This window comes from Trichomycterus rosablanca, chromosome 5, assembly GCF_030014385.1.
Source record: "Trichomycterus rosablanca isolate fTriRos1 chromosome 5, fTriRos1.hap1, whole genome shotgun sequence".
Lineage (NCBI taxonomy): Eukaryota > Metazoa > Chordata > Actinopteri > Siluriformes > Trichomycteridae > Trichomycterus > Trichomycterus rosablanca.
Genome location: NC_085992.1, coordinates 23,390,851 through 23,418,469, shown reverse-complemented (window position 1 = coordinate 23,418,469; position 27,619 = coordinate 23,390,851). Strand labels below are relative to the sequence as shown.

At 41.5% G+C, this 27,619-nt stretch overlaps 1 protein-coding gene across 1 annotated transcript; it reads left to right on the top strand.

Moving 5' to 3' along the window:
* Window positions 1–719: 719 nt before the first annotated feature.
* Window positions 720–27,276, top strand: elovl5 (ELOVL fatty acid elongase 5). Its single transcript, XM_062995872.1, has 8 exons — window positions 720–752; window positions 3,509–3,573; window positions 5,265–5,452; window positions 11,170–11,247; window positions 12,462–12,633; window positions 17,982–18,106; window positions 18,228–18,362; window positions 26,119–27,276. The coding sequence occupies exons 2-8, from the start codon at window positions 3,516–3,518 to the stop codon at window positions 26,245–26,247; spliced, it is 885 nt and encodes a 294-aa protein (XP_062851942.1). The 5' UTR covers window positions 720–752; window positions 3,509–3,515; the 3' UTR covers window positions 26,248–27,276.
* The last annotated feature ends 343 nt before the right edge of the window (window positions 27,277–27,619 follow it).

Genomic DNA, 27,619 nt, shown 5'->3' with positions numbered 1-27,619 from the left:
GAGGCACAGAGCTCTGACCACCAACTGAACAGCTCTGAAATAAACTGGAACCAACATCAGCGCCCAGTCATCATACAAATGCTCTTCTTTTCTGAATGGGCACACATTTCCACAGAAATACTTGTGAGAGAGTCTTGTGAGAAGCCTTCTCAGAAAAGTGGCTGTCCTTGTAGTTTTTGTAATGGGATGTCTAACAAGATCATGGTCAGCTGTTCAATTACTTTTGGCCATATAGTGTGTAGGTGTGGTAACTAGTCTAAAAAAAATTGAGAACCTCTGATGACTTGCTGGTGGACCTTGAAGGTTTTGTTTTTCAGGGGCGTTACATGGTCTAGAAGAATGGCCAGTGATAGCTCAGTGGTTAAGGTACTGGACTAGTAAGCAGAAGGTTGCTGGTTCAAGCCCCGCCACCACCAAGTTACCACTGTTGGGTCCCTGAGCAAGGCCCTTAACCCTCAATTGCTCATCGTGTTCAGCTCATTGTGTAAGTCGCTTTGGATAAAAGCGTCTGCTAAATGCTGAAAATGTGAAATGTGAAAGATTCAAGAACCTCTGCTGTGGTACAACCTGTAATAAAACACGAAATTATTTCTTCTTAAAGATATCTGCTATCATTATTCAGAAGTGAGAATAGACTTTGTCCTATCAGGCTACAGTGTAACATTGACCATACACCCATCAGCTAGTCTGTAGCCACACACACTCACAAGGCAGCAGCAGCAGCAGCGGCAACGACGACTCAGATACAACAGGTACGTGTATTTATTTCACAGTTAGACAAAGAATAACAACTTTTAAATCACTACTTAATCCTAAACTAGATTAAGTAACGTATTTTTAGGTTAATTTAGCTTAAAACTGTAAGAAGCTGATAATACACGAGTACATTAAGCGTAACCGTTTTATTATTATTATTACTTTCTTTATTATTATTGTTATTATTATTATTTTTTTACCGTTTTTAATATTAATATAAAGCTGTTTTAGCCTGTTTTAGACACAAACTGTCAAAAAGTAGTCAGTCAGGCGCCTCTTTCGAGACTAATGTTTTCTTTCCATCACATGATGTTCCTAACTGTAGACACTGTGGCACGGTCTTCAACAAACACTTACCTGAAGCCCTTCTAAACTATTTTCACATTTAATTGTCTCAGAGTGTACATTTTTTAAAATGTAGCTAAATAAGGTTCGTCCCGGTCAGGGTAGCGGTGCGGCTGGAGCCATCCGGAAACACTCTACGCATGGCAAGGAGTACGCGACAAGATGCCAGTCTATTAAATGGGCATCATAGATTTCAACATTCACTCACATCAGAGGACAGTTTAGAGTAGTAGGTCTACATTCTGCATGTGTTTGTTGGTGGCAGGAAACCTGTGCAGACAAGTGAAGAACATGCCAAACTCCTAAAACACTCACAGTTAACAGAGAATCACAGTAAACAGAAGTCATGGCACAGTTGGGATTTGCTGTGACTAAATGAAAATGAAGTATTATGAATTTGAGTTTCGTTTAGTTGAAAATCCTGTGATGGACTGGTGCCCCGTCCTGGGTGTGCCTTGCGCCCATTGAAAAGCTGGGATAGGCTCCAGCACCCCTCTGTGACCCTAACTGGATAAGCGGTTAAGAAAGTGAGTGAGTGGATCAAAAAATATTTATACAGTGACATTGATTTTAAAATCGATGTATGGGGTGTGTTACTGCATTGAACTCAGTGACTCTAAGAGGGCTGGGTGCACCGCAACTCTGACCAGATATAGTAGTGGGTAGTAAAGCATGACAGTGATGAGGATGTTTGCTGATAGATTCTATGCCCACCATTTTCTTCTTTCAGCCTCTTTGTATTTTCTCTAAACATTCTTTGGATTACCTTTGATTGTGTCCGCACCACTTGATGCAGTAATGGCAGTAAGCAATAATAATTTTATTTGGTTGTACCATTCCTAGCTGTTTAGTGGCTGGGTTCTGGTTTCCCAGCCGCTGTACACAGGCAGACAGAGGCATTAGCCCCTGGAAATCTTCGTAACTGGCCTGCTACCTATCTAATCTGTTATTAAATAAAAATAATCAATTGTCCCTTGGGCGGCACGGTGGCTCGGTGGCTCGGTGGATAGCACTATCGTCTCACAGAAAGAAGGTCCTGGGTTCGATCCCCAGGCGGGGTGGTCCGGGTCCTTTCTGTGCGGAGTTTGCATGTTCTCCCGTGTCTGCGTAGGTTTCCTCTGGGAGCTCTGGTTTTCCCCACAGTCCAAAAACATGCAGTCAGGTTAACTGGAGACACTAAATTGCCCTATAGGTGAATGGGTGCGTGTGTGTGTGTGTCTGCCCTGCGATGGACTGGCGCCCCGTCCAGGGTGTTACTGTGTGCCTTGCGCCCATTGAAAAGCTGGGATAGTTCCCCCCCCCCCGCGAATCTAATTGGATAAGCTGTTAAGAAAGTGAGAGTGAGCGAGAATTGTCCCTTTCATTAACCACTTTATCCAGGTCAGGGTCGCAGCATGTCCAGTCCGGGAAACACCCTGAACTAGGCGGCAGTCTGTTTCAAGCCATCGGCCACCCCCTTTCCCTCTCAGACTAAATATGCCTGTGTAGACACCCAGCTGGCCGATTCGAACCCAGATGTTTTTTGTGGTGGGCTAGTGTAACAGACCGCCACTCCACCCTAGTGCCTAAAGTTATCTACATAATGTAATACATAAAGTTTAGGCAATGTTGCATATAGTCTGGACATCCCGTTCCAAAACCACAGGCAATAATAAACATTTGCACCTCTTTTGCAACTATAACAGCCTCCACTTCTCTGGGAAGACTTTGATAATACTTTGGACTGTGTCTGTGGGAATTTGTGCCAATTTAGTCAAAAGAGCATTTGTAAGTTCAGGTACGGATGTGAGAAAAGAAGGCCAGGATTGCAATTGACATTCCAATTTACTCATGATCAATAGTGTTAAGGTTAGGGCTCTGTGCAGGCCATTGGAGTTGCATTGCACCAAACATGTCTAACAGTGTTTTTATGGGTCTCAGTTTGTGCACAGTTTGTGCACAGGGGCACAGTCAACTTTAACACTAACATTTATCAAACACAGAAATCAGAAGTGTCCACATACTTTGGGCCGTAAAATGTAGGTTGTACTATTGTAGCTATTGTAGGTCGTACAAGCTGCTAATGTCAATAACATAAAATCAAACCATGGTTGTAATATTGAATTCAAAAATGCCTTTAAAATTACTGAGAATTAACTAATGCAAATTCAAACAACTGACCTTTAGCTGGCTGTCATTTTAAGTAAGCTAAGTGCTCATTTAGATTTGTTTGGATCATACTGTGTACTCTTGAGTAGTCACAGAACTAATGCCAACTTTGGTAGTGCTCTAATGTGACATATGAATTGTGTTCTGATAAACAGCCAAGATGGTGAATATTGTGGTTTATTTTCTAAGGATTTGAGCTGGTCTGCTATTACAGGATGGGAGGAGGACATTAAGTTAATCTCTGCAATCTTTTCCACAGGCTGGAGATGGAGAGTCTTAATGACCGAGTAAACACGTACGTTGACTCATGGATGGGTCCCAGGGGTGAGTCTCTGACAATTTACATGAAGCGAAAGTTGAGCTGGATGTTGTTCTTTAGTGGGTATGCACAGCTACCTCTTTCAACCCGGTGCACTGCAAAATGTACTCAGGGCATCAATGACTGGTCCTGTTCTGTGTTCCAGTAAAACGTCATAATGAAGGAGTTATTCATTACTTCATCAGCTGCTTTATCAGCAATTTAATCAAATGAAATGATGATATTTTAATTATAATATTTGGAACTAAACTGAGTAAGAGGACACCAAAATGGACTAGCCCATTACTGCTGAGATCTGGGTTCAAATCTCAGCAGTGCTGTCGGCCGGTCGGGTGTCAACACAGATTTGATTGGCTGTGTCTGAGAGTGGAGTGGGATAACCTTACAGCGTAGCCATTGTGACACAGTGCCGGTCCCAACTCCAAAAAAGAATAAGGAGGATTTCAACAGCAAGGGCATCCCGCATAAAAATGTGCCAAATGATAAATGATCCACTGTGGAGATATGAGAGGAGCTAAAAAGAAAAAAATAGCAAGATTTGCCGTATCTTGCAGCATGTGCACCTCTTTTCTTCAGTTATATGCAAATAAGGGATGTGAGAGGAGCAGGCAAAAAACTCACCAAAAATGACCATGCTATCAAAAGTGCACCTTGTTATGTATTTATTTGATTTACTAAGGTTTGAGCAATAAGTAGCTGGTTTTCGGCCTGTATTTCCTTCTACACCCAGGTGTAAACTGGTTTCCAAGTTCACTAGTCCATATTTAATATGTGCTAGAACAGAAGATTTGCAACCTGAATAGTTGCAAATAACAAAATAAGCATGCTGACAAATAAGCAGCCATACAATTTAATCATGCCAGTATAGATGGAAATCCAAAAGGTAAACACACTGTGGGATCTGTGTCGTAAATGATTTGAGCTGTTCAGAGAGCTAGTGGGATTAAATTTCACTGACCAGTGATCAAATGAATGTAAGGGCGCATTCACATGAGAAGCGGCAAAACTGGAGCCTCCAAGCACTTGGCTTGAGCGGTGCGGTAAAACATCATTAACAAAAAGTCACGTTAAGCTTTGTTGACGTTAAGCGTTGTTCGTACTGCCTGCGTCGCTTTTACTAAGTCATATTAAACAGATCGTCTAATTTGAGGTGTTTTGAAAAGGTCAGTGGCAAACTGGGTCAAAGTTCAATCAGGTGAACTTTAAGCGGCACAGCCGGCGCTGTTTTGGCACTTCTCATGTGAATGCGCCCTAGTAAATTGCTGTACTTGCAGGGAGTTTGTTAGTTGGGAGGTTTAAGTCTCAGCCATGCTATCAGCCTGCTGGCATATACACAGACATGATTGGCTATGCCTAAAGGAAGGATGGCCGGAGTTCCTCTCCAGGGTATTCATGCCTTGCGCCCAGTGTTTCCCAGTTAAACCTGACCCACCATGACTGTGACTTGAGTAAAGCGGTTGATAAAAACCAAATAAAACCAAAATATTCTCTATACTTTTTTGCCATATTGTGTTCATGGGGTGGGAGGTAATGAATGGTCGACGGTGTATTGAATGTTTTTTTCGTCATTGCATTTTATTCCTCACCATCTGTCATCTTGGCCTGTTTTACCTGGCTGAGCTGTGTGATCAAACTTAATGGTGAGATGCCACAGTGGGTGAAAAGGTTCAGGTGATTTTGTTCTTAATTGTTTTAGACCCTCGTGTGAGAGGCTGGCTTCTTCTAGACAACTACCTGCCTACACTAGCCTTCACCATTATGTACCTCCTGATCGTGTGGTTGGGCCCAAAGTACATGAAAAACAGACAGCCGTTCTCGTGCCGTGAGATCATGGTGGTGTATAACCTGGCACTCACCGCTCTCTCATTTTACATGTTTTATGAGGTAGGTGATGATGCTTTTCATACAAGTTCATTATAATATAATTAGTATATGAGTAATAAAATCTTGGTAATACTACAGGTTTTCAGGACATACCTGAGAGTTACAATGGAAAACTGCTTATTAAAATGGACCTCATTATTCTAAACATGACAGTTGTTTGCATACACGTAATAGACCGCTGCACCAGCTGAGCACCCTCTGAAGTTTTCCTCGGTATATAAAAGTTGCCACGAGCTACAGTTTGCTGTTGGAACAGGCTTGAAGGCTTGCCAGCACTGTTTAAAGATAAAGATGTCACTTTTGTCACAATAAAATGTCTGCTCAACCTGACATCTGACTGTAGTGAAAAATGAGGTAGGAAAAACAAAGTACAATGTTTTCACCCAAGACCCAAGTAATGTAATGCACATGTCTCTAACAGCATGGCATTAGGATGCAAAATAACCAATGTTATTAGTCAGAATATAATATAAAACACATCACAGAGTTTCAAATCAACAAGTAATGTAAACAGTGAGCGGAACCAGTTCAGAATGTACAAATCTCATTTCCACAAAACTTCCTCAGGTGGAGCAGCAGTAAAGTACCCTAGCGCACCAGAGTTGGGGTTTCGAATACATTGCATCAAATCTCAGCTCTGCCTACCGACTGGGCTGGGTGGCTGCATGAACAACGATTGGCTGTTGTTCAGGGTTAGAGGGTAAGGAAGTCGGATCATAGGTGCTCATAACTGGTGCAACTGCGGCCCCTGCTGGCTGACTGGTGGCGCCTGCACAGGGCTGAGGAATAATGCTGATGGGGTGTGGCCCTCCGTACACAGTGCCCGTCGGTGTATGAATTCGACTCGTGCAGGTGAAAAATGCAGTCTGTACTGACTGTACGTGCTGGAGGGGGCGTATGTCAGTTGAGAGGCGTCCTCAGTCAGCGTTAAAGGGTCGAATCAGTATAGTGGACGCACTCAGGGTAATTGGGCACGACTAGATTAGGGAAGAAAATTGGGGGGAAAAAGTGATGGGAAAAAATGCAATAAAAACTGAATCTGTGACTTGTTAATTTAGCTGTTATTTAAAAGATTTACAGTGACTAATTTACTTCTATTTAATATGAAATAGAAACTAATTTTAAAATAATAATGCTGGGCATCTACACAGACATGATTGACTATTGTCAGATAAAAGTTTCATCACCTTGAACAACATTTATTCAATTGATTTGGTTTAACAAAATTTAGCATAAAATAATTCACTCAGTTCAATAAATTTCATTTAGTGAATTTAAAAAGAAAAAAAAAAATAACACCACTACACTTGCAGAAAAATCAATTAATACATTTATTAAGGCTTTTACAAACCACTACAAACAGAGCTGATTCTGGAAGCAACTGAAGAATTCCCAAGAATTCCCAGAGCTTTTTATATCCTTATATACACCTTTTTTATTATTATTAATTTACAATTTTTTTACAATACCATTGTTTTCCAATTTAAAACTTTTTTTAATTTCTCTTTCCACATTCCATTATATCCGATTGATCACTTTGTTCCTTGATGCCCTTGAGCCTTATCCTCTCAAGTGACTTAAATTTCTTAATTGTTATACACCATTATTTTACATTTATTGTTACAAAATATACCATTATCTTTTACTCATCGTTGTTTATATTTTAAAAAAGATCGATAATGTAACAACTGGCTTTTAAATACACTGATTTATAAAATAATACAGTCAAGCCGGAAAGTCTGTACACCCTTTTCACCTTCTCCACGTTTTATTACGTTACAGACACATTCTATAATACACTGAGTTCATTTTTTGCCTCAAACATCTACACACAATCACCAATAATTCCAAAGTGAAAACAGGGTTTAGAAAATATGCAATTTTATTTAACTGATAAAAATGGTTTATTTAGGGGTTACATACAGTATCTGTACACACCCTTAGCCTAATTCTTGGTTGATACACCTTTGGCAGCAATTACAGCTTCAAGGCCTCTTGGGAAGGAAGCTCAGAGCTTGGCACACTTGTTTCTGGACATTTTTGCCCATTCCTCTTGGCATATCCTTGCAAGTTCTCTCAGGTTGAATGGGGAGCGTCGGTACACAGCCATTTTCAGCTCCTTCCACAGATGTTCGATTGGATTCAGGTCTGGGCTCTGGCTGGGCCACTCAAGGTCATTCACAGAGTTGTCCCGAGGCCACTCCATTGTTCTCTTGGCTGTGTGCTTCGGGTCGTTGTCATGTAGGAAGGTAAACCTTCACCCCAGTCTGAGGTCCAGAGCGCTCTGGAGCAGGTTTTCTTCAAGGACCTCAGTGTACTTAGCTGCATTCATCTTTCCCTCTACAGGACTAGTCGCCCCGGTCCCGCTGCTGAAAAACATCCCCACATCATGAAACATCGCCACCGCCATGCTTCACTGTAGGGATGACATTAGCCAGGTGATGAGCGGTGCCTGGTTTCCTCCAGACGTGACACTTGGTATTTAGGCCAAAAAGTTCAATTTGGGTTTCATCAGACCAGAGAATCTTGTTTCTCATGGTTTGAGAGTTCTCTAGGTGCCTTTTGGCAAACTCCAAGCAGGCTGTCATGTGCCTTTTAAAGTGACTTTCGTCTGGGCACTCTACCATAAAGGTGTGGTTTGTGGAGTGTTGCCTGGATGGTTGATCTTCTGATAGGTTCTCCCATCTCCACAAGGATACACTGGAGCTCTGTCAGAGTGACCCTCAGGTTCCTGCTCACCTCCCTGGCCAAGGCCCGTCTTCCCCGATCGCTCAGTTTATGTGGGCGGCCAGGTCTAGGAAGATTTTTGGTGGTTCCAAAGTTCTTCCATTTACAAATGATGGTGGCCACTGTGCTCTTTGGAACCTTTAAAGCTGCATCAGTTTTTCTGTACCCTTCTCCAGATCTATGCCATGACACAATCCTGTTTCTGAGGTCTGAAGATAATTCCTTTGACCCCATGGCTTGAAGTTTGCTTTGATATGTACTGTCAACTGTGGGAACTATTATAGGCAGGTGTTGGCAATCCCCAATCATGTCCAATCACTTACATTTACCACAGGTGGACTCCAATTTGATTGTTGAAACATCTCAAGCAGTATCAGTGAAAACAAAATGCAAAAATCCTCAGCTCACTTTTGGGTGTCATATCAAAGAGTGTGTACACTTGTGTACATATGATATTTTACATTTTGATTTTTAATAAATAGGCACAAATGTCTAAAAACCTGCTTTCACTTTGTCATTGTGGCTATTTTGTGTAGAATTTTGTGACAAAAAATAAACTCAATCTATTATAGAATGAGTCTGTAACGTAATAAAACATGGAGAAGGTAAAAGAGGTGTGCAGACTTTCCGGCTTGACTGTGTATATTTTCCATCGTTTAAAAGAATAAATACTTGTTCATACTTCTCAAAACACTGATTTACATCTTCTTAGTATGTATACATATTATATTTTTTGTTGATCACACATATAATACCTGTGTAGGAATTTGGAACATGTATGATACACACACATATTCCAGTACACACTGTCTGCATAAAACCAAATTTTAGTCTATTAGGCTTCCAACCTTTTTACCTTTCTAAAGTATCCTTTTCACACACACACTCTTGATGTCAGGGATGTGTGCAGGTCCCTAGAGCTGCTCCTTTGTCTTTAGGGGCCTTGATTTGTGCACAGGAACAGGAAGGGGCCTAACCCAAACTGTTTACACAAAGTGGGATGCATATGATTTATTTAATATAACTTATTTCATAAACGTATCAATTAGTTAGGTTAAAACGTTATTTGGATAATTACACCTACTTTGGCCACATATTGCATAAACAACTACATTAAAACTAAACCAGCCTTAAATAAGGTTAGTTTCTTCTGTCAGTGTCATTGCACATGTACAGTGTATCACAAAAGTGAGTACACCCCTCACATTTCTGCAGATATTTAAGTATATCTTTTCATGGGACAACACTGACAAAATGACACTTTGACACAATGAAAAGTAGTCTGTGTGCAGCTTATATAACAGTGTAAATTTATTCTTTCCTCAAAATAACTCAATATACAGCCATTAATGTCTAAACCACCGGCAACAAAAGTGAGTACACCCCTAAGAGACTACACCCCTAAATGTCCAAATTGAGCACTGCTTGTCATTTTCCCTCCAAAATGTCATGTGATTTGTTAGTGTTACTAGGTCTCAGGTGTGCATAGGGAGCAGGTGTGTTCAATTTAGTAGTACAGCTCTCACACTCTCTCATACTGGTCACTGAAAGTTCCAACATGGCACCTCATAGCAAAGAACTCTCTGAGGATCTTAAAAGACGAATTGTTGCGCTACATGAAGATGGCCAAGGCTACAAGAAGATTGCCAACACCCTGAAACTGAGCTGCAGCACAGTGGCCAAGATCATCCGGCGTTTTAAAAGAGCAGGGTCCACTCAGAACAGACCTCGCGTTGGTCGTCCAAAGAAGCTGAGTGCACGTGCTCAGCGTCACATCCAACTGCTGTCTTTGAAAGATAGGTGCAGGAGTGCTGTCAGCATTGCTGCAGAGATTGAAAAGGTGGGGGGTCAGCCTGTCAGTGCTCAGACCATACGCCGCACATTACATCAAATTGGTCTGCATGGCTGTCACCCCAGAAGGAAGCCTCTTCTGAAGTCTCTACACAAGAAAGCCCGCAAACAGTTTGCTGAAGACATGTCAACAAAGGACATGGATTACTGGAACCATGTCCTATGGTCTGATGAGACCAAGATTAATTTGTTTGGTTCAGATGGTCTCAAGCATGTGTGGTGGCAATCAGGTGAGGAGTACAAAGATAAGTGTGTCATGCCTACAGTCAAGCATGGTGGTGGGAATGCCATGGTCTGGGGCTGCATGAGTGCAGCAGGTGTTTGGGAGTTACATTTCATTGAGGGACACATGAACTCCAATATGTACTGTGAAATACTGAAGCAGAGCATGATCCCCTCCCTCCGGAAACTGGGTCGCAGGGCAGTGTTCCAGCATGATAATGACCCCAAACACACCTCTAAGACGACCACTGCTTTATTGAAGAGGCTGAAGGTAAAGGTGATGGACTGGCCAAGCATGTCTCCAGACCTAAACTCAATAGAACATCTTTGGGGCATCCTCAAGCGGAAGGTGGAGGAGCGCAAAGTCTCGAATATCCGCCAGCTCCGTGATGTCGTCATGGAGGAGTGGAAAAGCATTCCAGTGGCAACCTGTGAAGCTCTGGTAAACTCCATGCCCAGGAAAGTTAAGGCAGTTCTGGGAAATAATGGTGGCCACACAAAATATTGACACTTCAGGAACTTTCACTAAGGGGTGTACTCACTTTTGTTGCCGGTGGTTTAGACATTAATGGCTGTATATTGAGTTATTTTGAGGGAAGAATAAATTTACACTGTTATATAAGCTGCACACAGACTACTTTTCATTGTGTCAAAGTGTCATTTTGTCAGTGTTGTCCCATGAAAAGATATACTTAAATATCTGCAGAAATGTGAGGGGTGTACTCACTTTTGTGATACACTGTATGTCATTTTGTCTGTCAGTTGTACGGCTTTACTTTTTAAGTCTATAAAGTTTTCCTTACTGACTGCTTTCTTTAGAATATTACCCTGAATTCCCCTTTGTTATTTATTTCATGTTTATATATCGTGAGACGGTATTGCCTGGTGAAGCATTTTAACCCCCTTTGTCTTTACAGCTTGTGACCGGTGTGTGGCAAGGTAGCTACAATTTTTTCTGCCAAGACACACACAGTGCAGGAGAAGCTGACGACAAGGTAAAAAAGTACCAATGCTCTTTCAAACATGGCTTGTTTTTTTTCATCCATTTGATCACATCTGGCACATAATGTAATAAATGTAATGTAATAAAGCACATAAAAATGCACATAATGTAATAAATGTAATGAACTGGTACAGTGACAAAGCACACAGTATGAGTCTGACTTACTTGCTTTTTCTTAGAAAATTAAACGGCAAAACAGATCTTAATCATATGACTGGAAGTCGAATTTTTTCCTATTCTGATGGGTGGTTGCCAGATTCGTTACGTAAACACTGGCTAGACTCAATAAAGCGAACAGTCACAAAGTACCGTGGACTATGCCTCAACACATCAGCAGACAAGCTGAGCTGGCAGCAGATAGTCAGGTTTGACCTGACACCACTGCAGACTGGGAACACCCCACAAGAGCTGCAGTTTTGAAGATGCTCTGACCCAGTCGTCTAGCCATCACAATTTGGCCCTTGTCAAACTCACTCAAATCCTTACGCTTGCCCATTTTTGCTGCGTCTAACACATCAACTTTGAGATTAAAATGTTCACTTGCTGCCTAATGTATCCCACCCACTAACAGGTGCCATGATGAAGAGATAATCAGTGTTATTCACTTCACCTGTTCACAATGTTATGCCTGGTCGGTGTATATTTTAGATGCTGAGTATAAACAAAATTTGAACATGAAAATTAAATGCAAAGTTTATATTCCATGTATTGCATTTGACTATTATAGCCACAACATTAGCTTACAGGTGCATAAGATCAAGCAACCGGGGATGCTCGGGTGGTGCAGCAGTTCAATACGCTAGCGTATGACTCTTCAAATTAAATACGGATCCCTGAGGGTATTCACAACTGTCAGGAGAAAAGAAGCGGCTGTTCACGTGTCAGCTGTTGGATAGCAAAGGGTCACATGACAGTCTGAGGCTCTCCTATGGGCAATTACTATAGACAAACACTGGCTGGTACAGTTAGTGTGAATTAAGTATATCTGGAGCTACAGCTTGGCAGTATTACACTCTGGACAGGGTGCCAGTCCATTTTTAGGCAACAGATATTTACTTATTATTTCACACATTGGACAGTTAAGAGCATTCAGTCCACCTGCTGTGTTTGGATCAAACGTAAATTTAGTAATAAAGAAAGCAGCGTAAGGCAACTGCTCACTTTTCCCATTTGTTATTATGCTATAATTACTATTATTTTTTGCAGATCATTCATGTGTTGTGGTGGTACTACTTCTCCAAGCTCATTGAGTTTATGGACACCTTCTTCTTTATCCTGCGCAAGAATAACTACCAGATCACCTATCTGCACATCTACCACCATGCCACCATGCTGAACATCTGGTGGTTCGTCATGAACTGGGTGCCATGTGGCCACTGTAAGTACTACTGGAAGAGTTGAGGCTACAGTTTGTGTCATGCTTTTCTGATCAGTTTGTTACTCTTAACTGTTCTGAAGCTTTGATCTACTTCTGTATAAGCCTGTGATTTACACTGCATTGTCAAAACAAAAAAATAAGCCACGATGACCATGGAACTGTCAGTAAATCTCTGAGATCAAATTGTAGCAAAACAGAGATCATGACAAGTATGTGATGCAATATATTTAAGGGTTTGAGAGTTGACAACCACTGTGGCCTGCCTGGCACAGAGAGGCACTAGAGTTACTAGAGTTGAATGTTTATCCAAATTAGGCAATGAGCAAGAAGGGGCTTGGTCAGGGACTTAAGGTAGAACCCAACAGTCACTCCAGATTTCTGAACTTTGCATTTTGTGTGAACTACTAACAGAACTAACTGGATAAAGTGCATGACGAACATAACCAAACTACCAAAGAGACAAAAGAAGTAGTGAGATTAATGTGTTTTGCAGTTTTGGCATTGGACTTTTATTTTGATTTTTGGAGATAAAATTGGATGATTGCTGTTAGCACATTGCTTGATAATTACACTTGCTTAAATTAAGGCAATTGTTTAGCAAAAAAATGTTATGATAGGGAAATAGAAATGACAGAAACTGAAACATTAACAAATCTGTGTCATGTTTATCAGTGGACTTTTTTTTGCCTGCTCCAGTGTAGCTCTAGAGTACCAGCATTGTTGCAGATACCATTACAATTTATCAGGCTGGTGTATAAGACTCTCTCTTAGGCTTTGGCAAATCACATTAACAGCCATTAGTTTCACGTGGGAACCAGGATCTTACCAGAAGTGGCAAAGCTACCTAAATTCCTTCAGGAATTTATCAACAAGTCAGAACAACAAAAGAACTTGGATGAGCTTGTAAGGAAAATTGATTCCACCATCACAAAAATATTGGGCAAAATAGTATTTATGGGATATTTGCAAAAATCAGTGCTTATCAGAAAGCACCTGGGTCCTGGCATTAGGTTACCACATAATTTTCAAATAGGAATATCATACCACCAGTCAGACATGCTCGGGCCTTGGTGATGTGCCATTATGATAAAATAAAGCATGAATTCTGCTCTAGCCAAAAATTCTGAAGGAGAATGTCCAGGCATCAGTCCCTGCCATAAAGCTTGAGCTTTATTAACTTACAGGTATACACTTTATTAACTGAGTCATACAACAAGAAAATGATCTGAAGCAAAAGAACAAGTCCAATTTAGTCGTAAAAAGAAATTAAAGTTTGAAATTTAAAAATCTATCCACAGTAAGGGCGCTCTAACGGTGCAGCAGTTTAAAGCACTAGTCCACCACTGGTGAGTTCTCATGCTGTGTGTAAATAGATGTCTGTGGATGGATGGGCCAAAGGGATTCCTCATTACTGCTGCAGTTGTGTTCTCTGTTGGCTGGCTGATAACGCCTGCACACAGATGGTGAATAATCAAGAGCCGTGGGTGACTCTCTTTATGTGATACTGATTCCTGTGGGAACCCACCTGGTGCATGTGAAAAGAAGTGGTTGGCTAGTACACACATCAGAGGTGGCTGTTAGAGGTGGAGGTGGATGTTAGGTATGACCCTCCTCGACAGGCTATGGATCTGCAGCAGTAAAGGAGATACGTCCACAGTGATGTGAAAGATTAAACTTCAGTTTTTTGAAAGCACTTGGTTGCAGTTGTAGGCACTTACTAAATAAACAAATCATTCGAAGAGCTGAAATAAATGTGAAGGATTGGCAAAAATACAAGTAATCCGAATTGGCAATATGCAAAAGTTTGGGACTCTTTCGCCAAATTAATCAGCAATGTTAGAGTTGGAGAAAGTTGGAGTTAATTCAACGTATGAACCAAACTGTAGTAATAGACTCCCTTCCAGTTGTCCAAAGCATGACAAATATTCAACTAACACATACCAAAACCTAAACTGTATATAAAACAAGCAAAGTCTATAAACAGACTTTAAGCAATAACAGTAGGTGGAACTTTGTCAAACAAAGCATGCTTGAAAGACAAATTAGTTTTTCAGATAAAACTGTTTATATTCTGGCCAGACAGTTAATACAGGAGCGGTAGTGCAGGAGGGTCTCCTGCAACAATGCTGGCACAAACATGATCTGCACTAACTCTTACATAAATCAGTGTGTAAAGTATGCAAAACAAGGTCTAGATAAGCTAGAAGTCTTTAGTAAATCAAGCATTGTAGACTGATAACGTAAAAGTGGAACGCTTTGATTACAAACAGGAATGCTTGGGTGCAGCATTCATTGGTAAGAACAGCTTGCGTGGGGTAAAACTCCAATACCTTGGGGTTGTGTGACAGTGGAATTGTAAACATTGCACAGGTTAATGGTGGATTGAATTGACTACAAGTCAGCTAATTCTGGAACCAAATTTGACACTGTTTGTAAACTATAGCTTAAAGAGGCAAGTCTGTGCATTAACATTTAAAAAAATAGTTTGCTGCTACATTGCTGCTAAATAAAACATATTTAAACACATCATACTGCATAAAAACTGTGGATCATTTATAATTCTTGAATAACACTGAGGGTCATGCAAGAGTAGAAAAGCTAGAAGATTGAGATATGATTTGGTTAGGTAGGTCACGCTGTCTCTTGATTAGCAGGACTGTCTTGTCAGTCTTGTCAGTCTTGTTAGTCTGGCTCACCAACTGAACAGCCAACAATCTGGCAAGACAAACAAAAGCACAATTAAAAAGTGAAGTTAACTACAGCAGTGTTCAGCCTGGCTCAGATCAACCCAGTTATCCTTAGTTCCCACTTTATTCTGATCACAGTCCGTCAGGAGGGATCCAGTGCCACCCACAAACACTGGTCTGGAGTACACCGTGCAGGACAACACACATTCGCCCATTTACTTACTCACACCAGCGCTAGAAAGGTCTTCTAAGGTTTTCTGAAATCTGAGCATTATTTTATAATTAACACTTGACTTTTGGAGAAGTTGTTTGCCAAAGTTTTGCATAGCCTGGCATCCAGTGCATAACCTGGATTGTGAATGTTGTTTTGAATAAAAGAATAAAGTAAGGGTGCTCAGGTGGCACAGCAGTAAATTATGCTAGCTCACTTCTGCTGAAATCCAGGATTCAAACCCTCAATGATGCTATCGGCAGGTCAGTCGTCTACATACAGACATGATTGGCTTTGTCTAGGGGGAGAAAGCGACCGAGGCCCTGCAATGGATTGGCGTCCTGTGTTAGTTTGGCAGGTGTTAGGGTGGCAACAGTTAAGGTACTGGACTAGTCAACAAAGGGTTGCTAGTTCAAACCCTACTGACACCAAGTTGCCACTGCTGGGCCTTTAAGCAAGGTTCTTAACCCTCAATTTCTTGAATTGTATTTAGTCACATGTGAGAGAAAAATGTTTAATTTACACTAGAAGTATTAATACATAATCAATTACTACTTAGATATGTAGATATGCTTAAGGCATGATTGTCAGTAGTCATGTTCCAATATTCCAAGAATACTGCTACACCAGAATGTTAATGGATGTGTATGTGGTTCTTGTGATAAGAAGTGCTTCAATTGCTTTGTATGATGTCCAAAACCCAGTTTTAGCTGATTTAGACCAATTCCTATGTTCTACCTAAGAAATCTCTGTAAACGATGGAATCTTCCACTGTCCTATCCGGTCACTGAAGACAGTATATAAGGGTGTTTACTTTTTCCTGTGTTATCACATTCACAGAGTCTCTGTGTGAGACTCTGTCAGTGTGATCCTTCTCAGCATCCTTTTCTACTCACAATCCTGAGGTATCCAGTCTCTGATGTATTTCATTTAGGCTTTTTCCACCACACACAATTGTAATTTGCTTTGTATAAAAGTGTCTGCTAAATGCCATAAATGTACACTGATCAGCCATAACATTAAAACCACCTTCTTGTTTCTACACTCACTGTCCATTGTCACAGGACGCTGCCCATGGGGCACAGGATGTTTTTGTTTGGTGGACTATTTTCAGTCCAGCAGTGACAGTGAGGTGTTTAAAAACTCCAGCAGCATTGCTGTATCTTATCCACTCATACCAGCACAACACACACTAACACACCACCACCATGTCAGTGTCACTGCAGTGCTGAGAATCATCCACCACCTAAATAATACCTACTCTGTTGTGGTCCTGTGGGGGTCCTGACCATTAAAGAACAGCATGAAAGGGGGCTAACAAAGCATGCAGAGAAACAGATGGACTACAGTCAGTAATTGTAGAACTACAAAGTGCTACTATATGGTAAGTGGATTAGTGTAACTGTGCCAAGTGATTGCGGTTGGGCCGAACCTACTTTGACTCTGACCAGGGTGAAGTGGTGGTGAAGATGTGAAAATGAAGAAAAGTTACAGCAGTTGGTGTGTTATGTGTTTGTCTATAATATAGGGCTGTCGAAGTTAACACGATAATAACGCATTAACGCGATCTCAATTTAACGCGATTAAAAAAAATAGTGCAGTTAAGGCTAAATTCTATTTGGCCCTGCGAGTCATCCGTAGTTCATGTTGAGACTTCACCGTGCACGGCATCTCTCATTAAGACAGCGTTTCTCAAATGTAACCGAGCGTCGTAGTGTCGTAGCACTTGATTAATAAAGAAATAAATACACGGTATATTCACAAGTTGTCGGGAGCAGAACACTTTTATTACTTTTTCTGTTACGGTACCGAATAGCGAACAGCTAGAGTCGTTAGCCAAGCATGCTATTCCATGAACTATGGAAGCCCCAAAGGGTCAAAACACACTCACTTCGGGTAGAAACGTCCATCAAACCATTGTCACGATACAACCACAGAAAAGTCTGTTACAATAACTACGCCTTATCCCACCTAAAGCACCGCTGATCTACAATGTTTGCTGATGGAGAAATTTTAACCTACAATCTGACATATATACGAAGTCAAGGGTCTCTGCTGGATAGTATTACTGCCTAGTATGTTAGTGAATAAAACTCCCTTACAGTTTTCTTCTGTCCCAGCAGTTTTTAACATAAGTACATTTAGCATAAAATGTGTTCACCATTTTAATTGTAACATTTCACTTACAAATCCTTGTTTTCTATAACATTTACACAGATTTTTTTTAATGCGATTAATCGCGATGAACTATATGAAATTCTGAGATTAATCGCGATTAAAAATTTTAATCGTTTGACAGCCCTACTATAATAATATGTATAAAGATCACACCATATTGCATAACGAATGCAGAAAGTTTTAAGGGTTTACTTTTTTGACCCTGTAAGTTTGTGTTTTATAGGGTGAATAAATCACTTATATTAGGATAATTTTTATATTTGCTTTGCCAGCCTATTTTGGTGCCACCTTCAACAGCTTCATCCATGTGCTGATGTACTCTTATTACGGACTCTCAGCCATTCCTGCCATGCGGCCATACCTCTGGTGGAAGAAGTACATTACACAGGGTCAGCTGGTAAGTTACATTTTATTCACACTGTCATTTATACCGACATTCATTCTTATCAATTATTTTTTCAAACGTGGGTGTACCTAATAGCACAATGTTGTGGTACGACTTGCACTTGCTCTTCCAGATCCAGTTCGTTATGACCATGATCCAGACATCCTGTGCTGTGGTGTGGCCATGTGGCTTCCCAATGGGTTGGCTGTATTTCCAGATCAGTTATACGATCACCCTCATCATGTTCTTTGTAAACTTCTACGTGAAGGTAGGATTGGGTTTACTGCTCTGTTTTTCTACTTGGTGTCATGTTTGTTTTCTTTATTGGTATAATGGTCATCAAGTTTATTATTTATTTATTCATTCATTCATTTATTCAGTGAGACACTATTAAAGCATGTTTTACAAATGTATAGACAATTACCATTCACGTTAAATAAATGTGGTTACATCTAAAGGTAAAATAAAAATGTGAAGATTGCCTACATACACCGATCAGCCATAACATTAAAACCACCTCCTTGTTTCTACACTCACTGTCCATTTGATCAGCTCTACTTACCATATAGAAGCACTTTGTAGTTCTACAATTACTGACTGTAGTTCACTCTGTTCTTTAATGGTCAGGACCCCCACAGGACCACCACAGAGTAGGTATTATTTAGGTGGTGGATGATTCTCAGCACTGCAGTGACACTGACATGGTGGTGGTGTGTTAGTGTGTGTTGTGCTGGTATGAGTGGATCAGACACAGCAGCGCTGATGGAGTTTTTAAACACCTCACTGTCACTGCTGGACTGAGAATAGTCCACCAACCAAAAATATCCAGCCAACAGCACCCATGGGCAGCATCCTGTGACCACTGATGAAGGTCTGGAAGATGACCAAGTCAAACATCAGCAACAGATGAGCGATCATCTCTGACTTTACATCTACAAGGTGGACCAACTAGGTAGGAGTGTCTAATAGAGTGGACAGTGAGTGGACACAGTATTTAAAAACTCCAGCAGTGCTGCTGTGTCTGATCCACTCATACCAGCACAACACACACTAACACACCACCACCATGTCATTGTCACCCAAATAATACCTGGTCCATGTAGTCCTATAATAATATCTGGTCCTGTGGGGGTCCTGACCATTGAAGAACAGGGTGAAAGCAGGCTAAAAAAGTATTTAGAGAAACAGATGGACTACAGTCAGTAATTGTAGAACTACAAAGTGCTTCTATATGGTAAGTGGAGCTGATAAAACAGACAGTGAGTGTAAAAACAAGGAGGTAGTTTAATGTTATGGCTGATCAGTGTATAGTTCACTCATAAAATTACAGGTGCATACCTGTCTAGTCTACAAGTTTCGACGGTAAGACCAGCAAAAATGTAGGATAAAAGAAAAATCTCTAAATCAGTGTATACAGTAGATTCAGAGAGTATTCAGACCTCTTCACACTAGTAGACAGTGGTAGGTTAGTGGGTAGAGCTGTAGACAGTAGCTGGGATATGCGGAAAAAGAATTTCATTGTACTGTACTTGTGTATGTGTATATACACAAAGACATTCCAGCCGCCCTAGATTATTATTATTATTATTGTGTTGAAATGTTTGATTTTAAATAAATATAATTTATATTTTTACTTACCAATCTACACTTAATCACCCATAAATATGACAAACTCTCTTTAAAATTATTTATACTTTTTGCTGCAGCACTCCAAACTGTGGTCAGGGCATCTTTTTATTTCATTGTCATGTTTTACCACTGCTTTTTCTTGGTCAGTGTTGTGGTGGGTTTGTTTTCCCCAGAATCACTGGGTGCAAAAAATAGGAGGCCAGCATGTTGCAGGGCCTTGTGAGGGTGAAAAGGAAGTCATGAAGTCAATCATCAATTGTAATCAAAATTATTAAACTCCCATTTCAAATTAGGTTCATGGCCTAACCAGGTCTAATATGGTCACCCAACCATATATACAGTGTATCACAAAAGTGAGTACACCCCTCACATTTCTGCAGATATTTAAGTATATCTTTTCATGGGACAACACTGACAAAATGACACTTTGACACAATGAAAAGTAGTCTGTGTGCAGCTTATATAACAGTGTAAATTTATTCTTCCCTCAAAATAACTCAATATACAGCCATTAATGTCTAAACCACCGGCAACAAAAGTGAGTACACCCCTAAGAGACTACACCCCTAAATGTCCAAATTGAGCACTGCTTGTCATTTTCCCTCCAAAATGTCATGTGACTCGTTAGTGTTACTAGGTCTCAGGTGTGCATAGGGAGCAGGTGTGTTCAATTTAGTAGTACAGCTCTCACACTCTCTCATACTGGTCACTGAAAGTTCCAACATGGCACCTCATGGCAAAGAACTCTCTGAGGATCTTAAAAGACGAATTGTTGCGCTACATGAAGATGGCCAAGGCTACAAGAAGACTGCCAACACCCTGAAACTGAGCTGCAGCACAGTGGCCAAGATCATCCAGCGTTTTAAAAGAGCAGGGTCCACTCAGAACAGACCTCGCGTTGGTCGTCCAAAGAAGCTGAGTGCACGTGCTCAGCGTCACATCCAACTGCTGTCTTTGAAAGATAGGCGCAGGAGTGCTGTCAGCATTGCTGCAGAGATTGAAAAGGTGGGGGGTCAGCCTGTCAGTGCTCAGACCATACGCCACACACTACATCAAATTGGTCTGCATGGCTGTCACCCCAGAAGGAAGCCTCTTCTGAAGTCTTTACACAAGAAAGCCCGCAAACAGTTTGCTGAAGACATGTCAACAAAGGACATGGATTACTGGAACCATGTCCTATGGTCTGATGAGACCAAGATTAATTTGTTTGGTTCAGATGGTCTCAAGCATGTGTGGCGGCAATCAGGTGAGGAGTACAAAGATAAGTGTGTCATGCCTACAGTCAAGCATGGTGGTGGGAATGCCATGGTCTGGGGCTGCATGAGTGCAGCAGGTGTTGGGGAGTTACATTTCATTGAGGGACACATGAACTCCAATATGTACTGTGAAATACTGAAGCAGAGCATGATCCCCTCCCTCCGGAAACTGGGTCGCAGGGCAGTGTTCCAGCATGATAATGACCCCAAACACACCTCTAAGACGACCACTGCTTTATTGAAGAGGCTGAGGGTAAAGGTGATGGACTGGCCAAGCATGTCTCCAGACCTAAACCCAATAGAACATCTTTGGGGCATCCTCAAGCGGAAGGTGGAGGAGCGCAAAGTCTCGAATATCCGCCAGCTCCGTGATGTCGTCATGCAGGAGTGGAAAAGCATTCCAGTGGCAACCTGTGAAGCTCTGGTAAACTCCATGCCCAGGAGAGTTAAGGCAGTTCTGGGAAATAATGGTGGCCACACAAAATATTGACACTTCAGGAACTTTTACTAAGGGGTGTACTCACTTTTGTTGCCGGTGGTTTAGACATTAATGGCTGTATATTGAGTTATTTTGAGGGAAGAATAAATTTACACTGTTATATAAGCTGCACACAGACTACTTTTCATTGTGTCAAAGTGTCATTTTGTCAGTGTTGTCCCATGAAAAGATATACTTAAATATCTGCAGAAATGTGAGGGGTGTACTCACTTATATATATATACAGTGGGGCCAAAAAGTATTTAGTCAGCCACTGATTGTGCAAGTTCTCCTACTTAGAAAGATGAGAGAGGTCTGTAATTTTCATCATAGGTACACTTCAACTATGAGAGACAAAATGAGAAAAAAAAATCCAGGAAATCACATTGTAGGATTTTTAAAGAATTTATATGTAAATTATGGTGGAAAATAAGTATTTGGTCAATAACAAAAGTTCAACTCAATACTTTGTAACATAACCTTGTTGGCAATGACAGAGGTCAAACGTTTCCTGTAAGTCTTCACCAGGTTTGCACACACTGTAGCTGGTATTTTGGCCCATTCCTCCATGCAGATCTCTTCTAGAGCAGTGATGTTTTGGGGCTGTCGCTGGGCAACACGGACTACACAAATTTTCTATGGGGTTGAGGTCTGGAGACTGGCTAGGCCACTCCAGGACCTTGAAATGCTTTTTACGGAGCCACTCCTTCGTTGCCCGAGCGGTGTGTTTGGGATCATTGTCATGCTGGAAGACCCAGCCACGTTCCATCTTCAATGCTCTCACTGATGGAAGGAGGTTTTGGCTTAAAATCTCACGATACATGGCCCCGTTCATTCTTCTCTTAACACGGATCAGTCGTCCTGTCCCCTTTGCAGAAAAACAGCCCCAAAGCATGATGTTTCCACCCCCATGCTTCACAGTAGGTATGGTGTTCTTGGGTTTTTCTTCTTCCTCCAAACACGACGAGTTGAGTTTTTACCAAAAAGTTCCATTTTGGTTTCATCTGACCACATGATATTCTCCCAATCCTCTTCTGGATCATCCATATGCTCTCTGGCAAACTTCAGACGGGCCTGGACATGTACTGGCTTAAGCAGGGGGACACGCCTGGTACTGCAGGATTTGAGTCCCTCTCGGCGTAGTGTGTTACTGATGGTAGCCTTTGTACTTTGGTCCCAGCTCTCTGCAGGTCATTCATCAGGTCCCTCCGTGTAGTTCTGGGATTTTTGCTCACCGTTCTCATGATCATTTTGACCCCACGGGATGAGATCTTGACCCCAAGGGAGATTATCAATGGTCTTGTATGTCTTCCATTTTCTTACAATTGCTCCCACAGTTGATTTATTCACACCAACCTGCTTGCCTATTGTAGATTCACTCTTCCCAGCCTGGTGCAGGTCTACAATTTTCTTCCTGGTGTCCTTCAACAGCTCTTTGGTCTTGGCCATGGTTGAGTTTGGAGTCTGACTGTTTGAGGCTGTGGACAGGTGTCTTTTATACAGATAACGAGGTCAAACAGGTGCCATTAATACAGGTAACGAGTGGAGGACAGAAAAGCTTCTTAAAGAATAAGTTACAGGTCTGTGAGAGCCAGAAATCTTGCTTGTTTGTTATTGACCAAATACTTATTTTCCACCATAATTTACAAATAAATTCTTTAAAAATCCTACAATGTGATTTCCTGGATTTTTTTTCTCATTTTGTCTCTCATAGTTGAAGTGTACCAATGATGAAAATTACAGACCTCTCTCATCTTTCTAAGTAGGAGAACTTGCACAATCTGACTAAATTGAAAGTGGCTGACTAAATACTTTTTGACCCCACTGTATATACAGTGTATTACAAAAGTGAGTACACCCCTCACATTTCTGCAAATATTTCATTATACCTTTTCATGGGACAACACTATAGACATGAAACTTGGATATAACTTAGAGTAGTCAGTGTACAGCTTGTATAGCAGTGTAGATTTACTGTCTTCTGAAAATAACTCAACACACAGCCATTAATGTCTAAATAGCTGGCAACATAAGTGAGTACACCCCACAGTGAACATGTCCAAATTGTGCCCAAATGTGTCGTTGTCCCTCCCTGGTGTCATGTGTCAAGGTCCCAGGTGTAAATGGGGAGCAGGGCTGTTAAATTTGCTGAAGACATGTCAACAAAGGACATGGATTACTGGAACCATGTCCTATGGTCTGATGAGACCAAGATTAATTTGTTTGGTTCAGATGGTCTCAAGCATGTGTGGCGGCAATCAGGTGAGGAGTACAAAGATAAGTGTGTCATGCCTACAGTCAAGCATGGTGGTGGGAATGCCATGGTCTGGGGCTGCATGAGTGCAGCAGGTGTTGGGGAGTTACATTTCATTGAGGGACACATGAACTCCAATATGTACTGTGAAATACTGAAGCAGAGCATGATCCCCTCCCTCCGGAAACTGGGTCGCAGGGCAGTGTTCCAGCATGATAATGACCCCAAACACACCTCTAAGACGACCACTGCTTTATTAAAGAGGCTGAGGGTAAAGGTGATGGACTGGCCAAGCATGTCTCCAGACCTAAACCCAATAGAACATCTTTGGGGCATCCTCAAGCGGAAGGTGGAGGAGCGCAAAGTCTCGAATATCCGCCAGCTCCGTGATGTCGTCATGGAGGAGTGGAAAAGCATTCCAGTGGCAACCTGTGAAGCTCTGGTAAACTCCATGCCCAGGAGAGTTAAGGCAGTTCTGGGAAATAATGGTGGCCACACAAAATATTGACACTTCAGGAACTTTCACTTAGGGGTGTACTCACTTTTGTTGCCGGTGGTTTAGACATTAATGGCTGTATATTGAGTTATTTTGAGGGAAGAATAAATTTACACTGTTATATAAGCTGCACACAGACTACTTTTCATTGCGTCAAAGTGTCATTTTGTCAGTGTTGTCCCATGAAAAGATATAATGAAATATTTGCAGAAATGTGAGGGGTGTACTCACTTTTGTGATACACTGTATATATATTTCTTTTTTTTGAATGTTCTATTTTTTCCAAATTTCCCCCCAATTTTTCTCCCCTAATCTACTCGTGTCCAATCACCCTGATTGTGTCTTCTATACTGATTCGACCCTTCACTGCTGACTGAGGACGCCTCTCAAAAGACTTGTGCCCCCCTCCGGCACGTACAGTCAGTACAGACTGCATTTTCCAGCTGCACGAGTCGAGTTCACACATCAATCGGCACTGTGTACGGAGGGCCACACCCCCATCAGCATCATTCATCAGCCCTGTGCAGGCGCCATCAGTCAGCCAGCAGGGGCCGCAGTTGCACCAGTTTTAGGATCTATGATCCGACTTTTACACCAACCCTATGAACAACAGCCAATCGTTCTTCATGCAGCCGCCCAGCCCAGTCGGAAGGCAGAGCTAAGATTCAATACGATGTATTCGAAACCCCAACTCTGGTGTGCTAGCGTATTTTTACCGCTGCGCCACCTGAGCGGCGTCACCCAACCATATTATACATTCGGCCATAAAGAGGCTTGGCCAGGGAAATAAGAAAGAACCCAACGGTCACTCTAAAAGAGCCCCAAAATTCCTCTGCTGAGTTATAATTGAAATTATTTAACCCCTATTACAAATTAGGTTTATTAGCAAAATGTACAAACTTTTAGCTGTTAGCAATAAACCAAACAAAACATTTTAAATAGCTTAACCCAGCTAATATAACAAGTGGTTTCTCCAAATTCAACCCAAAGTTAGAAATGAGCTAAGATTCCTCAGGAACGCTGACAGAAGCTGGTGTCTGGCTATCTATCATGTTTGCAGCAGGTCATAACACGAAAATGGTGCGCTACTAAGTACTAAAGACGCTTGTCATGAAAGGGTTGAATAATTCTGAGACTGTAGTAGTCACCAAAAGTTGCCTTCCTGTGTTGAATTTTAAGAAACCACTTGTTAGTTGTGTTGAGCCAGATTGGCTGTGCTAAGTTGCCCCTTGCCGAGTGATTGATGAGTAAGTAAGAATGGATTAACAAGCCGCTCAGGTGGCGCAGCGGTAAAACACACGCTGCTCACCATAGCTGAGATCTCGAATACATCGTATCGAATCCCGGCTCTGCCTGCCTGCCGGCTGAGGCTGAGTGGCTACATGAAAAACTTATCTTATGTTGTTCAGATAAGGGGCGGGACTAAGCCAGATGGGGACTCTCTCTCAGACTAGTGCGATTACGACCTTTGCTGGCTGGTTGGTGGCGCCTGCACGGAGATAGGGAAGGAGTGCAGTAGAGGGTGTGGCCCTCCGTACACAGTGCTGTACTGCACTGCACTTGTCAAGTGTAGGTGATAAGATGTTCGATTGCTGTGCACGTGTCGGAGGGCGTCCTCCCCAATCAGGAGCAGGGACCAGCATTAGTGAGAGAATGATTGACGGGTGGGAGACAAAGGGGTAAAAAAAAAAAAAAGAATGGATTAACACACTGAACAGGGTATGTTCTTGTGCAGCGTTTGCAAGTGGGCTCCAGACCCACTGTGATGCTGATCAACCATACGTCCTTTACGTTGACTGATGATGAATGGATAAATAATAATATGCGATACCTGCTATTGCTTTAAATAATTTCAGTTTTTAAAATGGTGAACTGCGTGCAAAATGTTCTTCTCTATTTTCTGTTTGACAGACTTACAGGAAACACAAGACCATGGCACAAAAGGATCACCGGCACAGTGGTGTAGCATCTGTAAACAGCCACTCAAACGGTGCAACTACAGCCGAGACGGTAAAACACAGGAAGCTAAGGACAGATTGACGATCCAGCTGTTCTCACAGTCTCTCCAGGCGTATGTAGGATAAATGTACAAGCATTGAGGGATTTACTCCAGTTTATTCACTGCAGTGAGATGAGCAAAGCTCTGAAGCCGAACATTTTGCACACCACGGCCTCTTACTGTTCATATTGAATTAAAAGACAGCAAGATGTCTTCAAATACCATGCAATTCATTCGTTATAGAGCAGGGTCTAGATTAATGTTTTGTATTAAGATGTTTCACTTAACATGATGATTGAACATTTAAGAGTCTTAGAGCAATAACAACAATGGACTTTAGAATGATAATCTTTTTAACTGTAGTGTTATATAAGTGCTGGTATTTTGCCTAGGAGGGAAAAGAGTACAGGATCAAGTGTATTTTCTAAGCACAAAATCTGGTATTAATTACAGTTTTGTAAATTGCAGGGAATGATTGTAAAAGACGATAATTGGTTGGAAAGGGTGCTCGGGTGGCGCAGTGGTAAAACAAGTTAGCCCACCCATGCTGAGATATTGGGCTTGAATCTGATTCTTTGTACACAATACTGATCTCTGAATGAGAGGTGGTTGGCTACTCCACATGTGTCGGAGTGTGTGTTAGGTACAGTGTGTTAGATACAGCCCTCCTTGGTAGTAGAGGAGATTTAATAACTGGGTAATTTAATACAACTAGATTTGAGGAAAAACAACTCTATATACTTCATGCAGCCAATCTGAGCTTAATTTTACATTATATTACATTAGGTAATGTCTTAATACAAGCCATGTTGTCAACGATTGGAACTAGAGCAGTGTTGTGACTTGTAAAAAGCTGTATGTATAGAGAAGTCTGGACTCAATTACAGCCATCAGACACTTCATTTTATTATATAAAGTTGTCATATCACTTTTGTTGGCACCAATGTGCAGATGTTTTCATGGCCCATGCCGTGTAGTAAGTGATCTTTTGCCATTCAACTAGTAAAAATATTATGTGGCCACTTACACTTATCAGCCATAACATTAAAACCACCTCCTTGTTTCTACACTCACTGTCCATTTTATCAGCTCCACTTACCATATAGAACCACTTTGTAGTTCTACAATTACTGACTGTAGTCCATCTGTTTCTCTGCATGCTTTGTTAGCGGTCTTTCATGCTGTTCTTCAATGGTCAGGACTCTCCCAGGGCCACTACAGAGCAGGTATTATTTGGGTGGTGGATCATTCTCAGCACTGCAGTGACACTGACATGGTGGTGGTGTGTTAGTGTGTGTAGTCACAGCTGGATTGAGAATAATCCACCAACCAAAAATATCCAGCCAACAGCGCCCTGTGGGGAGTGTCCTGTGACCACTGATGAGGGTCTAGAAGATGACCAACTCAAACAGC

What these genes read in the sequence shown, in the direction of transcription:
- elovl5 (XM_062995872.1), top strand. Translation starts at nt 3,516, where the DNA reads ATGGAGAGTCTTAATGACCGAGTAAACACGTACGTTGACTCATGGATG. An exon ending in CTCATGGATGGGTCCCAGGG is followed by an intron (nt 3,574 to 5,264) that starts GTGAGTCTCTGA and finishes TAATTGTTTTAG; the next exon opens with ACCCTCGTGTGAGAGGCTGG. An exon ending in TTGTAAACTTCTACGTGAAG is followed by an intron (nt 18,363 to 26,118) that starts GTAGGATTGGGT and finishes TCTGTTTGACAG; the next exon opens with ACTTACAGGAAACACAAGAC.